The sequence below is a fragment of the Plectrocnemia conspersa genome, unplaced genomic scaffold (genome assembly GCF_051122295.1).
Source record: "Plectrocnemia conspersa isolate PC_06_02 unplaced genomic scaffold, ASM5112229v1 ptg000012l, whole genome shotgun sequence".
Lineage (NCBI taxonomy): Eukaryota > Metazoa > Arthropoda > Insecta > Trichoptera > Polycentropodidae > Plectrocnemia > Plectrocnemia conspersa.
In genome coordinates this window covers 20225899-20242512 of record NW_028277176.1, presented here as the reverse complement: position 1 = coordinate 20242512, position 16614 = coordinate 20225899, and the positions used below count along the sequence as shown (strand labels likewise).

General features: G+C 29.4%; 2 protein-coding genes across 3 annotated transcripts; one reads left to right on the top strand and one right to left on the bottom strand.

Moving 5' to 3' along the window:
* Positions 1 to 11103: 11103 nt before the first annotated feature.
* On the bottom strand, positions 11104 to 12858 carry Txl (Thioredoxin-like). The gene is made up of 6 exons (XM_088199028.1): positions 12703 to 12858; positions 12461 to 12617; positions 11954 to 12064; positions 11743 to 11892; positions 11544 to 11677; positions 11104 to 11474 (listed from the first exon to the last, which is right to left on the bottom strand). The coding sequence occupies exons 1-6, from the start codon at positions 12798 to 12800 to the stop codon at positions 11264 to 11266; spliced, it is 861 nt and encodes a 286-aa protein (XP_088055154.1). The 5' UTR covers positions 12801 to 12858; the 3' UTR covers positions 11104 to 11263.
* A 1251-nt stretch (positions 12859 to 14109) lies between these two features.
* Positions 14110 to 16385, top strand: Usp39 (ubiquitin specific protease 39). Of its 2 annotated transcripts, none has more exons than XM_088199907.1 (10): positions 14110 to 14269; positions 14336 to 14481; positions 14550 to 14664; positions 14734 to 14909; positions 14979 to 15204; positions 15273 to 15396; positions 15464 to 15620; positions 15683 to 15873; positions 15942 to 16094; positions 16236 to 16385. In XM_088199907.1, exons 1-10 carry the CDS (start codon positions 14191 to 14193, stop codon positions 16330 to 16332), a joined length of 1464 nt encoding a protein of 487 aa, XP_088056033.1. In that variant the 5' UTR covers positions 14110 to 14190; the 3' UTR covers positions 16333 to 16385. The 2 variants fall into 2 exon arrangements, with proteins under 2 accessions (XP_088056033.1, XP_088056032.1); XM_088199906.1 differs by having other exon boundaries at positions 14333 to 14481.
* Positions 16386 to 16614: the final 229 nt, after the last annotated feature.

Below are 16614 nucleotides of genomic sequence, written 5' to 3'. Positions count from 1 at the left end.
GGATATATTAACGTAAAATATTCTTACGGAGAGTAATTAGATAATAACAAATAGTCTGTTTCTACCCCAAATTTTTGCATTGACAATACGATAGAGGTGGAAAGAGTGAAGGACCTTCGCTAACTGTGAAATATATGAAGCGCGTTTTATTTTACATTTCCACCAGAAATACACTTCCTATCAGGAACTTTCACATGTCAGAACTTGACTCTTCTACCACTTCAGTTCCAACATGGAACACACAAGAGTTCAGACTAACTCGCATTAAGTATTAACAGCCGCTTTCAGTTTTACGTCAGAATTCTACTAACCCTAATAAACGACTTGTATACTACAGAATGCAAGACTATAATAATACATATGTACAAATTCTACGCGAATTAAGAAATACATCATCAATATATATTAAAATTTATTTATTAATAGTTTGTTCATATTTTTCGGATTTTCCTATTAGTTTTGTTTCATTTTGTAGTACGATATATTTGTTTATCACAGTTTATCTAAAAGTAAATACAGTTTTGATAAAAACAAATCTCTAGTAGCACAGAAGCCAAATCAAATATAAAATCAAAGAGAGATAATTATTCCTCGAAACGTTATAAATCAACTAATATATAATATAACAACTTTAACGATTACACTTAAAAATGGATTACACGCTCGTTATTAAGTCATTTGTGTCCGAAATGATTTTTCATTATTATTATATCTCACCTGTAGTGTTATCTGAAATAAAATAGTTTTTTTATCGATGTTTGTTTTATAAATCAACGCTATGCTCGTAGTATTCCGATTTTAAACATCGATTGTGTTGTAGTTTGATATTTCGCACCGAAAACACGTGATTCGATTACGTTAACTATTCAATTGTGTAACACATAATATGTTATTAACACAAAACAATAAATAATTACTATGCCTTCGTAATTGTGACAGTTAAATTATGGTTATTTGCATGATTAATCGTAAATCGTATAATTTTATTATTGCATTAATTGGAGTTAATCAATGGTTTACTACAATAGTATATCCATTAAAACGCGAATTTAGCATGGTTAGATTAAACTTGAACTTGGTCATCGAGCCACGAAACAATACAAGGACAAGTTGTGGACATAACATTTAAAGATCTCGGTTTTTATAGACAATGCTCGATAAATCGTTGTAATTGCCATTGACTCATCGCTAGACGATTTCTATTGATAAATGAATCAATAAAATTAACATTTCATAGTAGTTTATTTAACGTATTATTCTGCGTTTATTTTATATTAAAACAATACTTAATTAGTTTACTTGAATCATAAATAAAATATATTTTTCACAAAGTCTTAGTATAAGATAATAAAAATCAATTTTTAGTTTATATTAACATATGATTAAATTAATGAAATGGAATACAAGCCATTATTTTACAACGACTTGCGTAGGTGTGGGACTGAAAGGTATAATTTGTGATAATTGTTGTTTAATCTACAATGTAACATTTGAAAGATCCAGATTCGAAGGCTTATATTAAAATTTTGAAATCGGAACGTGATATGTCAATGGTGGTACGATATCGACACTTAATGACGCGAATGATTCTGTTACGACTTGAAAATTTGCCTATACAAGTACAACATAAATTATGTGATTATATTGACTTTTTATACTAATTTTGCATTTCTTCTATACAGCCTCTTTAAATTGTAAACATATGTGGGCGCATAATCAATAACGACATAATGGTAATAATACGTGTATGTATTTTTTAATGTATACGAAAGCAGTTAAGTAATTTTTATTGTATTTTTTAAGTCACGAAATGTGTACGCATGAATTGGGCATTTGCGAATTATTATTTTTTGCATTGTAAAATAATTAAACCGTTCGTGATCTGGTGGTTAAAACTCTGGCCTTTTAATTTGAACGTTGTGTGTTTAGATTTTATTGCGCTTGATATTGATTTGCAAGGAATTGTATTATAAAGTATATTATATAAGTCTCATCTGGCACACGCAATATTTGGGTAGAAAATAGGCATATTTAACAAAATACCCTTTTTTAATGACTCAATAAAAAAAATATTTATTATGTTGATCTTTAAAGAATTTCGTAATTATATACATAAATTAAGTATTATATAGATATGTATATATTTATTTATTTTTTATATACGACCATGAGTTTTAATGTTTAATTTCCTACATATTCTCATAATCTATGTTATAAAAATATATCATCAAGGTATCTAAATAAAGTCAACCTTTATTTGAGTCATTTAAAATTGTACTATTACAGTAACATTTTCCGACAGTTGTTGCTTGCATACTTACATATTTATAGTAAATCACAAAGACATTCCATGTTGTACATTACAATGCAGTCTTCCTTCAATTAAAACATTATGCTTTTAGTTTTTATTTCAAATATATTTGTGTTAATTTTTGCCTGATAAAAAATCAAGAGTACATATAAGTAGTAAAATTAAATGAAAGTATCCTTTATTTATTTCCAATACAAAATTTAATTTTTTTTAATGAATAATTTAATTTAAAAAATATTATTTTATTACTTAATATTTATATATTACAGAAAAAATATTGTAGTATTTTATAAAAATAGTATGAAGTGTGTAACACTAAAATTGTTAAAATATAAATATATTATTTATTCTAAACCTTTTAAAGGATTTTTGGTGAAAAATATTTTTTCAAACAAAATTGTCTAACCAAAAATAGTAGCTTTATTTTGTACGATGTTCGATTTTTTACAAACAAGTTAGTCTTACAGAAATAAAGATTTATAATAATTAATATCATCAAATTAAAAAAACATGGGAAATAAGCTTCTGATTAATTATCTTCTTATAAACATATTGTTTACGCTTAATATTTATTTTTAAATAATCAAATTACGTTTTAAAAAATCTTTTGAATGTAAAATTATAAACGAAAACTTTGGTTTGGTACTATTGTTCATTGAGTCTTCATTGGTGAAGTAAATCACATATTCTCTTTGATTTTGATCCACAAATCTGACGATTTCTGATGGCATTATATATATATACTTACACTATATTTTAATCAGCTACAGCTTAGTATTTGTCATTACAGTCAATCAGCATCGCCGCAGCTATAGCTACAGCAATCTATGCAGACAAGTGATCAAACCAACTCGGAAGAAATGTGGAAGACTTTTATTATTAACGTAAAATATTTGTTCTTTAATTCATGTATATAGATATGAATGTATACATTAAGTTTCGGATTAATAATTTTTTTTGTTGTAGGGATATTATCATATAATATTACATACCATACGGTCCGTCAGGATATTGCTAATATCGACCTTTGCCTGAATCGCTGTTAGATCGTAGCAACAATAATTATGTTATGTCGTGTCAATAAGTTTTGTAAATAAACTTGGAAGATAGACATACCAAGAGTTTAATTATAAGACTAAAAATCAACAAACGGCACGTAAAATAACAACATAAAATTTGCGGCACCGGTGAGCTTCATCACTAATTTATAACACTAACAATGTATTAGTGAAGTGTATGTTCAAAATCGATTCATTTTACACTATTTTCTGTAAGGATCCGTTAATTATTGAAGACCTTTCTGTACGAAGTTACTTTACCGACCTTTGGTATGCGCTTTAAAATTTTAAATGCAAATCTTGAACATGAGGAGCGGAATGTGAATAATGCGACAATAATAGCCACTCGACGTCCATAATCCTCTTTGTTTAATGCAAGTGCCATCTTGCAGTCGGCCGATTAGAAATATTAATATGATTCACCTTGACTCGCGCAGTCATGTCGTATATAATAATATAATTGGACCTTCCGAGACGACCCCGTCATTAAGGGTAATCAGTTACACTATGGCGATAATACTGTAGGAAGAATTACTTCGAAGAAAAACCGTGTCTCGCTAATTTTTCTCAGAGAAAAACTAAAAAATCGCCCACAGGCATTGCGATGATTCTCGATAAAAGAGCATGACTAGTTTTCAGGCTATTGCGATTATATGTATCGGTCAGATTTAGCGTGAATCTTATCCATGTTGCTCAATGGAAATTTTCTGGATGTGTAATAGAATCAAACCGCGAACAAGTTGCGCAGTTTTATGGTACAATAAATTCTGTTTTTTTATGTGCGTATGTGAAATGTTGAAAGATCGCTTCGGAGCTAGATCATCCATTACAACAAAGAAATATATATATGTACACGATTGCCTTAAAATAATATGTGACAAATATGTACATGGGCTATAAATTATGTTGACATTACATACCCATAGATTCGATTGTTAACTAAATAATGTAGAAAAAGTTGTACAATTTGGTATCAAATAGAATAGAATTCGTAGATAAAATATCTCTTTGAATGGATTTAATATGTAAGTTACGTGAATATCATTTTTTCGGAACACAACTATGTTGATTACATTGTTTATTCAAGACGTTCTTATATTTTATGAGCAAAGTTTCTTTTCAGATGCCTTACTTTTTTTTAAACAAAAATAACAATACAACAAACACGATAAAATATTTGTTTTTATCATATTATCATTTATGTACAATATCCACATGTAGCTATTAAAACAATTATTTTAATTGCATTTTCTAGCTTTACACTGTCCTAATTAATATCTTTGATATGATCATATTAAATCTAAAATATGGAAAGCTAAACCTTCGTGAGTAATATTCTGAAAGAAACGTTGATATTCGGATATGATTTTCGGTGATTAAAATTTTTTTTATTATTTTATATGCGACTGCTCTATTGTCGGCTTTTAAATATTAATCCATGGCTGTTATAAATAACATTAAAATAGGAAAAACAATATTGCAAAACAAAAAATAAGCACAATTGGTTGCAGATACTCTAGCGATGCGTTGTAACGAGGAATAACTACATGCGTTGTTGAAAATACACAATAAACAGTATTTTTTAAGTGGAAATAATTATCTAGAAAATATTTTTTTAATAATATATAGTATTTATTACGCCAAACAGATTTTAGCGTAATATCGGTATACCATTGCACCTTCTTATTTACGACACTGATTTATTATGTACCCTTAGCTTATTTAAACTTCAAGCTAAAAAATATAAAATTTATTATTTACACATAAATTTTTACATTATCTGAACAATTATAATCAATTAATATTTTTTAAGTAAAATATAAATGAATAAAACTGCTTTTAATTGAATTATATTTTGGGTTCATATGTTTATTTCATGTTTTTCTTTTTATTTTTCTTGTTTATTTTTGGATGTTCTTACTTCAGAAGTCAGGTATCGACTATGGATACTTCCGCTGCTCCGCAAAGAAGACGCATAACTAGGAGAAGGAGAAGCAGATATGGTAGTAGATCCAGGAGTAGGGTCTCTCTCAGGAGAGATGCTCGACTAAGGCAATATCAGGAGCAGAGACACGATCGAAGAGGGCAAGGATGAAACCTACAACTTCTAATAAATTCTATTCTACTAACAAAATTATTATTGACTTATACTAAATATTTTTATTTTTATTGTCAACCATTTATCTTTTGAATTGTATTGATCGTTAATATAATATAGCAAATTTTGAAGTAATAAAGTAATACGTGTTTTATTTATAAAATATTTAATTAGTTTTGTTAAATACATGTGAACCATAAAGTTTTGCTTTCCTATTTTTTTTTTTAGAAAGTGTCCTTTATTTCAGAGTTGCTTGTTTGTATCATTTTTAGACTACAAATACACTGCTTTTTATTATATTATTAGTTTTCTCACAATAACTTGGTTTTCAATATACATATGTGCTAATAAAATACTATTTTTTGTAGAGCTTTCTGCTATTAAACATTTATATTTATTTGATAGGGTTTTTAGCAACGTCTAATTTATTCTAAAGAATTTGAAGGCTGATAAAATGAATAAAGTTCTATAGTTGCGAATTTAAGTCCATTTTTATATTAAAATGATCAGAAAATATGTAAATATGTAAGAGTATGCATTATAAATATTGTACAGAGTAGGCCATAAGATTTTGCACTTTTTAAATCGTTTCTGATCGGGAACCGCGCGAAGGAGTTTTATCCTTGGAAATTTAGTTGCAATGGATTAATTTACAGTGGAAAAACAGTTTTACAAAAACAACGAATCTCATGTGATTGTTCGGCGCCTGTTTCACGCTCACTATCAGTGTGAATCAATGTCCAAATGTTAATTTAATTAAATCGTACGGGAGTTTTGCCCTTAGAAATTTAGTCGCAATGGATTGTTTCACGGGGGAATAAAGCGCGTTCTGCAAAAAACAACGATTCTTATGTGATTATTCGGCGCCTGTTTCACGCTCACTATCAATTACACAGTGTGAATCAATGTCCAAGTGTTAATTTACTTAAATTGTGCTCAGAAAGTTCGAGGAGACCAGTTCAACGCTAAATAAGAAGAGATCCGGGCAGCTACGGGGCAGGAGAAACCAAGATAATGTCGCACAAGTTATCGATTATGTACGGGAAGATCCTGCGTTGTTGATTCGCAAGCGTTCTGTTGCTTTAGCGATACCAAGACTTTACGAAAATTTTCAAACTGGACTTGAAACTATACCCATATAATATTATATAACACATCCAATGTGACTGACGGTAGTGAAGGAGATTCCTAACAAACTGATATAGCGTAGAGGTGACATCCCAGATTTGCCACCACTTGATTTTTATATGGGTTATCTCAAAATTGAATAATCATCCAAAATAACTTAAGGCGAATATTTGTCAAGAGATTCAATATCAAGAGCCAACATCCTACGTGCGTTGTATTTCAAAAGCTAGGTGCCAGATTCAAGGGATGGTGGATATTTAGACGACAATACATTGAAACATGATTTTCTTAATTATTTTATTTGCGTATAATAAAGATTCATTATCATACGACCTGTAGTTTTTTCTATTGAATTTGTAAAAGTGCAAAACTAATTGCCCATCCTGTATGAACTCCATGTACTACAAAGGTTAAATTGTTTTTTGGTATATAGAGATTTATTCTGAATCTATTTTGTAACTTTATCATTTACTATTATAATTTTATCAGCTAAATATAGCCATATTTTTTTACTTTTTATGTCCTATGCAAAAGCAAACACTAAATTTAAACACAAAAATTTTCGCATTCAAAGAAAAAAACAATCAACAAGGAAAACGGTGTTAAATTACCAACAAATCAGACAGAATCAGACATATCAAGAGACAAATCGATCAACGATATGCAAACTAAAATTAATGATGGTTAAATTAATGAAGAGAATTGACACAGTGGTTAATCCCCTGACAACAGTGATTTCTAAAATGTCATAAAAATATTCATAATTGTCTGAAATGTTGATATTATATTTACCTAGTTTATTTGTTAACACTATTCTAGTTAGCTGCCTTGGTCATTTGATTTCTATTTAAATAATTCAATAAAAGTAGGACATCTACAACTCCCATCCTCTATTATGTACTTACATATATTGAACAAGACTTTCTTTTCTAAAAGTACATATTAATCAATAAGAATTGTACACTAATATAAACTACAAAAAATACACCATTTACATAATACAACCTCAACGAAAAACGGCACAAGATACATCATTTTACAATGTCAAGTTTGTGCGTACTTCGCTATAAAAATCCTGTTTTTTCCCTTTTCATTCCATTCACGTGCCGACTCTTATCTCTTACATTTAGCTACGTGATTTTCTTTGAAAATTACTTAACAAACAGAGTCACCGTCGTCAACTTGGTTATTATTATTTACTAAACGTGGCATGCTTTGTTATGCATTCTCAGTACAAAACCTGGTAGAAGTGACGTATCATAATTAGATTCATTGAATGCTGAGATCGTTACGATTAATTGTCATTATTATGTTATAAATACATAGATCACAATGTCATATTATAGCAGTGATCGTGTACACAATTTTAATATAATAAATACAATTATTATGATTCAAATTTGTGTCAAGCATCAGTTAATCCGAACGATTTACAATACCACATGTTTTTTTATTGATAAAGCAATTGAATTTGGAATCTATCCCTATCGCGGAATCTATACAATTTTAATTGATATCATTTTCTGATTAAAATCAATACATGATTTTTTATTTATGTATTTTATTTTTAATATTAACTATTACATTATCAATTAAATTACAGAAAGTGGAAAGTAAAAAAAAATTACTCAATACTATTGTAATTGACAAATAACCGTTATTTTTTTGAGTTAACCAGTATTTAATAATCAGATACTAAATTAATATTATTTTTATAAATATATAATATAATATGTTTGTGCATAGGGGTCAAAAGAGATGGAAAATTAGAGGGAAATTAGTTGACGCTTAAGAAAACGACTTCTGTCTATTCAAAAGTAGCGACAAAATTTTAATAAAAATGAAGGGGCACGAATAAAATAATTTAGGAACCACTAACCTAAAAGAGTACTCAACTCCAATTGCACACTCACCTTATCTGGAAATACTAGTACTTAGATTGTTATTCTTTAGGGCTACTAGACATATAGATTCCGAACAATGCATGTAAATAATCAACAAGAGTGGCTCTCTTCTAGTAATAAAAATTATAATCCTAGGATTAATTTTATTTTGAAAGAAATGCTCGAAGTAAATTAAAACGGTATTTATTATTATGAACAAGCTCTTGTCTTTATATGTCATATTTTATGTATTATATATGCGTTTCAGGCGATACCGCACTTGACAAGTGCAGGTGAAACAAATATTTAAAATTTATTCAAAGGCCATCTTGATTGTTTTTGACAAAAATCAATTTATTTATTACTTATTGTAAATATTTTATTGCAACATGATTAGCAATATTATGTGTTACAACAGAGTAAACACAATCAACAACTACTAAATAGAACACCAGACTAAAATCAAAATATGCAAGTCAGTGACATCTATTTTATTAATTATAAACTATTAAACAGTATATATAGATGCATGACCTAAATCGATTTTATTTAACTTATTTATCAAGATATTCCTCCGCGCGATTAATAAAATCTATGGAAACCTTATCTGAGGTGATCAATCAGAATTATAATTGTATAATAATCACTAATTACGATCTCTTAGATACGATAGCAATGTAAAATTTCTAGGGTCCAAATGGGATTCGAACTTTAATCTTTCAGGAATTAGTCATTATTTTACTTATACCACTGGCCTATTTTGTTTACTAATAGTAAATCGCGTGAAACCCCGGACTTTATTATCTATTCATAAATAGTATCACGACTTAAAATATGAGAAAATGAACTAATATTTTATTCATGGAAAATTTTCTTGTAATATCAATGAGTCTTATATATTATACATAAATTGTTAGAAATTTAGTAACTTTACGTAACGGCCCGATTCACAATTACACTTTTGTAATAAAAAATAACCTCAACTTTATAATAAAAATAAAATGATCATGTAAATTAGGGTTTAAGATGAGAGGGGCAAACTTGAAAGATTCGTAACCGGTAGAATCATCGCTTAGATAAAAAAAATATTATTATACGATTTTTGGTACGTTCTGTATATGAATAAGATATAATCTAGGCGTTATGTAATATCTACATACATTTTCAGCGTTCGCATTATAATGGGTAAGGGCTTTCGAGAAGAGCCTTGTGCTATATATAAGATCAAGGTTTCAATTCTTGTTATTTTTCCAACCATACCATGGATTGACACAAAGGAACAAAACTAGTTTTAAGGGCAATTATTGTCGAAAACCTTGGCCCGCATTTTAAGCAAATGACACCGTCTCGTCCGCTTAAAAGTTTTCCTTTACAATATGTTTAATAAAATAGGCAATAAACATAAACCCCGTGGCATACGTGTAAACAAAACATTTCGCGAAAATAAAAATGTAAGGACGTATTTGGCAATGTCAAAGTTTGCGCTTTTTGTTAAAAATAAAATGAGAGGACAGCAACAACAAGGGCAATTTAACAATAAGATCATTGTTACTGATTAAAATAAATGACACAAGATTCATAAAAATGGTAATCGGAGTTATTTTAGAACGCTTTGGAACCTTATGATTTTCATTTTTATTAAGCAAATATGACTAAAAATGTATATGTTTGTAGAAAGCAGAAAAATATTTTATTATTTTATTTATACAATTTTACTGAAAATAAAATATAAATAACAAAACTTCTAGCTTCTAAGTTTGCATTATGTCTATGGTTATATAAGTTTAGCAACAGTAGAACTGTACCTGCTCGTTAGGAGATGATATTTTGACTGGTCGTTTTTTAGAGTAGTTCTTTAATATTGTAGTTTAGCGTTAATTGCTTTTAGAATGGTTGGTGTTTTATTGTATTTCGTTCCGTTTGGGAAGATTACTCCAATTATTTGTAAATGTGAGGGACCCGCATCGATTAATTTTTATTTAGTTCAATTAATTGCAGCATATTTTAACGAACAACAGCTTATATAATTAATATATTTTGTTCAATGCATCCCATTTACTATTTCATAAGTTACTATTTTATAATTAGATTTACAAAAAAAATCCTCCTAGTGCTGGTCGCATAAATCATATGTGTGAAAGGATATTTTAAGTTTTTTTTAGTTAAATAATATCTTATATAACAATTTTGAATTTTTTTAACTGAGTTTTTAAATATTTCAAAACAAGTTGGCCGATCAATGTGGCTAATGGCTTAGCTGGAATATTTTTTCATAAAACTAATATTATAATAATGACAAAATATATTTTTTTGTATTAAGTACGCCATCTAAGAATTCTTACAAAATTTAATAATATTTTTAACATATTGTAACTCATAATTTATATTAGTATTTTTATAAAAAATATAGATGGCTTTGCATTATATTAATTATATATTTAATTTGAAATGAATTTTTCATCAAAAATATTGTTTCAATCAATTATAACGATGAAAGTTGAACTATTTTATATCATTATAGGATAAAGACAAGGAATTTAGGATTTCAGAAATATATCTAACTGACATATAAATATATCAATAAGCAATTTTCGCCAATTAATATTGTGCAAATGTAATATAAAATATGAGTCAACGTATCGTTTTATTAAATTTAAACATACAAAAAGAAAACATATAATTAATAATATTCATATGTAAGATGAAATTAATTTTGAGAATTTACTCAACCAATAATCGAATTACACGGTTAAAAAAATGTTTTCATAAATTACATATGGCCACATTAGTGGCTCTCTCCTTTCTTTCCTGCAATTCGCTTAAAATCCCCCATGTTGGTGGTGCATATGGGCGATCCGTAAAAGGCCAAATGGTTGATGCGCGTCAATTCGTCTCCATTTTGATTATCCTTAATAAATACTTGAATGTTCTGCACGTTTTGGAACTTAACGAAGCGCAACGGAATCGGGATGCCTTCCAAGTTCTCCTTAGTCACGCTGAAATGAAATATTTTATATAATAATTTGTAACAGGTATTAAATATTTGAGTATCAAAAAGCGTTTACGTCAACTCTTGAACGGCTTGATTGGACATCGCCATATCGAAATCGAGCGTCCTCGGCTGATTTATGAACAACTTTACAGTTTTGGGCCCATTAGGGGAGGATGTTTTAATCATTAATGAGTTAATCTTGACAGCCTAGAAACAATAATTTTAAATTAGATAATGTATAGATACACTTTTCTATTGTATTAATCACTTACTTGATTGAAAGTCACGGAAATTATTAATTGTTCATCACAATCGCTTTCAAGATAGCCTCCTTGAGCTGTCAGTGCATGATCGAAAGTATGATCATCGGACTCGTTCAAGCATTCGCTTTGTCCTTTCATAATAAATGTTGATAAATCCATCTAAAATAGATGCATATTAATATTTTCTTAAAAAATCAATTTATATTTGCATTGAACATACATGACCGGCAACTGGACTCTCGCCTCCCGCTGTACTTTCATCTCCATAATGCTGTCTAACCTTGTTTTCAAGCGTAGCAGAATCTGCCCCTTGCAATCTATCTATTCGAGTCTAAAAATACAAATACAAAATGTTCACGCCTCGACCATTCAGTTATGACACTGATTTTCCGGGTATTTTGAAAACCGTAAGAATCATTTTATGTATGTATAACATGCATAATATTGAAAATTTGAAGGGACCAGCATATAACGATACTGATTATTATACATTGCTTGCGAAATAAAAGCAGATCCTGCCAATAGTGGAAATTGAAGAACTCTTTATTGTCATTGTTTATGGCCACTGAAATTTCAGAATGAAATTTCATGCATAAATATATAATATAAAAATAAATAAATATAACGATAAATCACTTCTTTGCATATTTAATGATATAACAAAGGGTTAGATATATATATATAAATATATATATATATATATATTAAAACGTTAATTAATATATACCTTGTTTCTATAAAAAATGAATGTAGGCATTGCGCTGACGCCTTGAGCGGCAGCAGTTTCGGCACATGCATCCACGTCTACTTTTAAAAACACAGCTCTGGGAAACTTCGCCGGTAGTTGCTCGAAAAACGGAGCAATTCGTTGGCACGGTGGACACCTGAAAATCGTACCGCGTTCATAGCGAACATGTGCAATGACATGACGTTGCATATGAAAAGTTCAACTATTCAAAGCTTGTATACCATGTTGCTGTAAAATCCACGACGACCAGCTTGGTGCCGGCGGACGCCATTTCAGTTTGGAAGTGACCTTCGTTCTCGATCACCGTAGCTAACCCCATTTTGATCAATCAAAGAGCCGACACCCGGCTGACAGCGGCGGCGAATATTCTTTTTGTCAACTCATGTGTCATAACACGATAAATATCGGCTAGAAAAAAACAAGCATTTACAATAAAAAATAATAGTGCAATGTAAGCAATATTGTTTTATTATAATATTTTGTGTTTTTAATTACATTTATTATACATATACGTATATAATTTTGGTTGTACAGTTGGTTGGGGTAATATTGAACATTATTTATTTAATAATTCGTTATTGTGCGCTTTATGTTTTATTAATATTATAGACAAAATATAATAGGTATTTAGAATTACTTATACAAATTTATTCAAATTAGGTTTAAATTAATATATTCAGCAAAACCTGCTATTTCCCAGACCCGGCTAAGAGTTTACGGGCCTCAAGGAAATATATGTAGGGTCCGTTGAGTTATCATTTGTATGAAGAGACGCAACCTCATTGCAGTATGAGGGGCCTCAGAAAACCCCTAACATCTGAGCCTGCCCTGCTATTCCCTCATCATACATTTTATTTTTAAGCATCTAAAAATGTTGATCTAATGATCCTAAGATTTGAAGAGTAATCCAAATACTAAAATGTTGTTCATCTCAAGCTTTTTATTTTCCATACACGCAGACGTCATAAGGGAAGATATATTTATTCTAGTTTTTATGTACAACCGGTTCAGTTGATAGCAAAAAAAGGTAATTTGTCAGTAAATATGAATTTTTACCATATTTTTAAGCAAGATGATTTTAATTTTTTTAAATTTTACTGTAGAACGTGTGTCTAATTGCCACCCGTCACCTCCCGTCACCGAAGTAATGTTTTATTAATCTCGTTTATTGCCTAAAGGCAACTAATTAAATCTCTTTTTTAGATACCAAACTTTAAACTAAATAACAAAAGTTGTATTTGTAGTCGAAGGATATTAATATAAAATACACAATCGTGTAAATACTGCAGCGAAAGCGACCGATACGAAACGCTAGTGAGTGTCCGCAACAAGTTCGCGCGTGTCGACAGATTTTCGCAGTTTCAATTGAAAAGTTGATTGGAGCCGTAAGAGAACGAGCATTTTTGTGTGATATGAGTCGTCATAGTGATTATAAAACCAATTTTAGAAAAACGTTGGCCTGGAGAGAAACCTCAAATGAAATCGGGCCAACGTCTTTTTAAATGAGATTTTTGAAGTCGTTCCAAAAAAGTTAAAAAAACGCTGATTTATTGTTTTATTTATTATTTATTGCCATTTTATTATAAAGCGAACTCCTAAAAGTAATTAAAATAAAAAATCTATATATTAGTTATGGTTGAATTTAAAAACGTTAAAGCCAACAAACTCAATTGACAGCTACCGAAGCGTCAGTGGTTTTTGAAAACAAGATGATGGATAACGAAAAAATGAATCCAGAATCGCAAGTACAAAAACGCAAAGCGTCTGACAGTTCAATGGAAACAACGAGTAAAAAGCCTTCTTTTGTACATCCTATGTAATGAGTTCACAATATAACCTAAATAATTTTAGCAGGACTTCCGACAAAACTTCAAAGACTGTGCCCATATTTGGACACAATTAATCGCCAATACCTGGATTTCGATTTTGAAAAACTTTGCTCAGTTTCGCTGACAAGAATCAACGTTTACGCGTGTTTGGTCTGCGGAAAATATTTTCAGGTTAGCTTTTACGATTATTTTCTATGATAAGGTAATTTTGTCTTTTATTGATTACATTTTTGCATTAGGGTCGTGGAACTAACACTCATGCATACACACACTCGGTGTCTGAGAGCCATCACGTATTTTTGAACCTTCATACGTTAAAGTTTTACTGCTTGCCTGACAATTATGAAGTTATCGGTGAGATATATTTTTTCATCTAATAAAATTTATTTATAATTGTGCAAATCGTTTTTCATCTTATTTTAGATTCATCGTTGGATGATATTAAATATGTTTTAAATCCTACGTTTTCCCACACCCAAATCAAATCCTTGGACACGGACACTAAATTGTCCCGAGCGATTGACGGAACAATGTACATGCCAGGAATAGTTGGTTTGAATAATATCAAAGCTAACGATTACTGCAATGTTATATTACAGGTATATATTTTTTATAATGTTTATTAAAGCTTAGTTTATATGTATATTATTTATTTAATTTATTTTCAGTGTCTCTCGCATGTTCGCCCTTTGCGTAATTATTTCTTGCGTGAAGAAAATTATGCTGAAATAAAGCCGCCTCCTGGAGATTCGCAATTTTTATTAGTTCAGCGATTCGGAGAATTGCTACGTAAATTGTGGAATCCGCGAGCATTCAAAGCTCACGTTTCTCCTCATGAGATGCTACAAGCTGTCGTATTGTGGTCTCATAAGAAGTTTCAGTTTATAAAACAAGGTATATTTTATATTAAAAGTATATAATAACAAAATATTTTGAATAAAATATTTTTATTTTTATTTTAGGCGATCCAATTGATTTTTTGTCATGGTTTCTCAATTCTCTTCATATAGCTCTCCATGGTACTAAAAAGAGTACTAGTTCAATTATATATAAATCATTTTTAGGTCAAATGAAAATATATACCAGGTATTTATATAATAACAAATAAATATTTAAATGATTCCAGAACACTTATAATTTACTAATTTTTAAGAAAATTACCTCCAACTGACGAGGATAACTTAAGAACTTCTTCTATGTATGAAGACTATAAAGAAACAGTGACTGAATCGCCGTTTCTCTATTTAACTTGCGATTTACCACCGACTCCCTTGTTTATCGATGAATTTCGTGAAAATATCATTCCTCAGGTATAATTATTTTACTGCTCAAAAGCAAATCACAGTACTACATTTTTTTACATTATTTATAGGTTAATCTATATCAACTGCTAACAAAATTCAACGGACAAGCTGAAAAAGAATATAAAACTTACAAAGACAATTTCTTAAAGCGTTTTGAGATTACAAAATTACCACCATATCTAATTTTATATATCAAAAGATTCACTAAAAATACATTTTTCGTGGAGAAAAATCCTACTGTAATCAATTTCCCAGTAAAGTAAGTATCATACTTAAAAACAATAAATTTTGAATATGTTTGTATAATATTCATATTTATTTTTTTAGGAATATCGATTTTGGTGAGTTTTTGACTCCTGAAATAAAAGCTAAATATAACGGTAAAACTATTTATGATTTGGTGGGAAATATTGTTCACGACGGCAGTCCCGATAAAGGAACATACAGAGCTCACGTGTTGCATCATCCTACACAGCAGTGGTAAGTTTTTATTTTTATTTATTTATTATGAAAATTACAAATTCTCTTTTTACCTACCTTCATAGCTGCGTACAAATTTTATGCCAGTATAAAATGTTCGAAAAATGTTTATGCTATAGGAAAATTACTATTATTTTTTAGGTATGAAATGCAGGATCTCCATGTGACGAGTATTTTACCGCAGATGATTACATTGACTGAGGCTTATATACAAATATATGAACTTAAGAATGATTAAATAATTTGCTTGTAACTTTATTTTTAATAATAAAAATGACTTTTTGTATAAAATCTTATTTTATGTTAAATTCCTAGATTCTTTTAATAAATCTAAAAATAAATATACTAAGTTAAATTTAAAAATTCTTACTTTCTTACTAGGGAGCAGTGTTTTTAAGTGGCCGAGTTTAGTATTTGTAATACATGAGGGATGCCTAACTGCTATATTACATTAAGCCAATTAGTAATTTGGCAGAATAGCTTCTAATAATAAATAAATAATTTAAAATCCAGACCAATG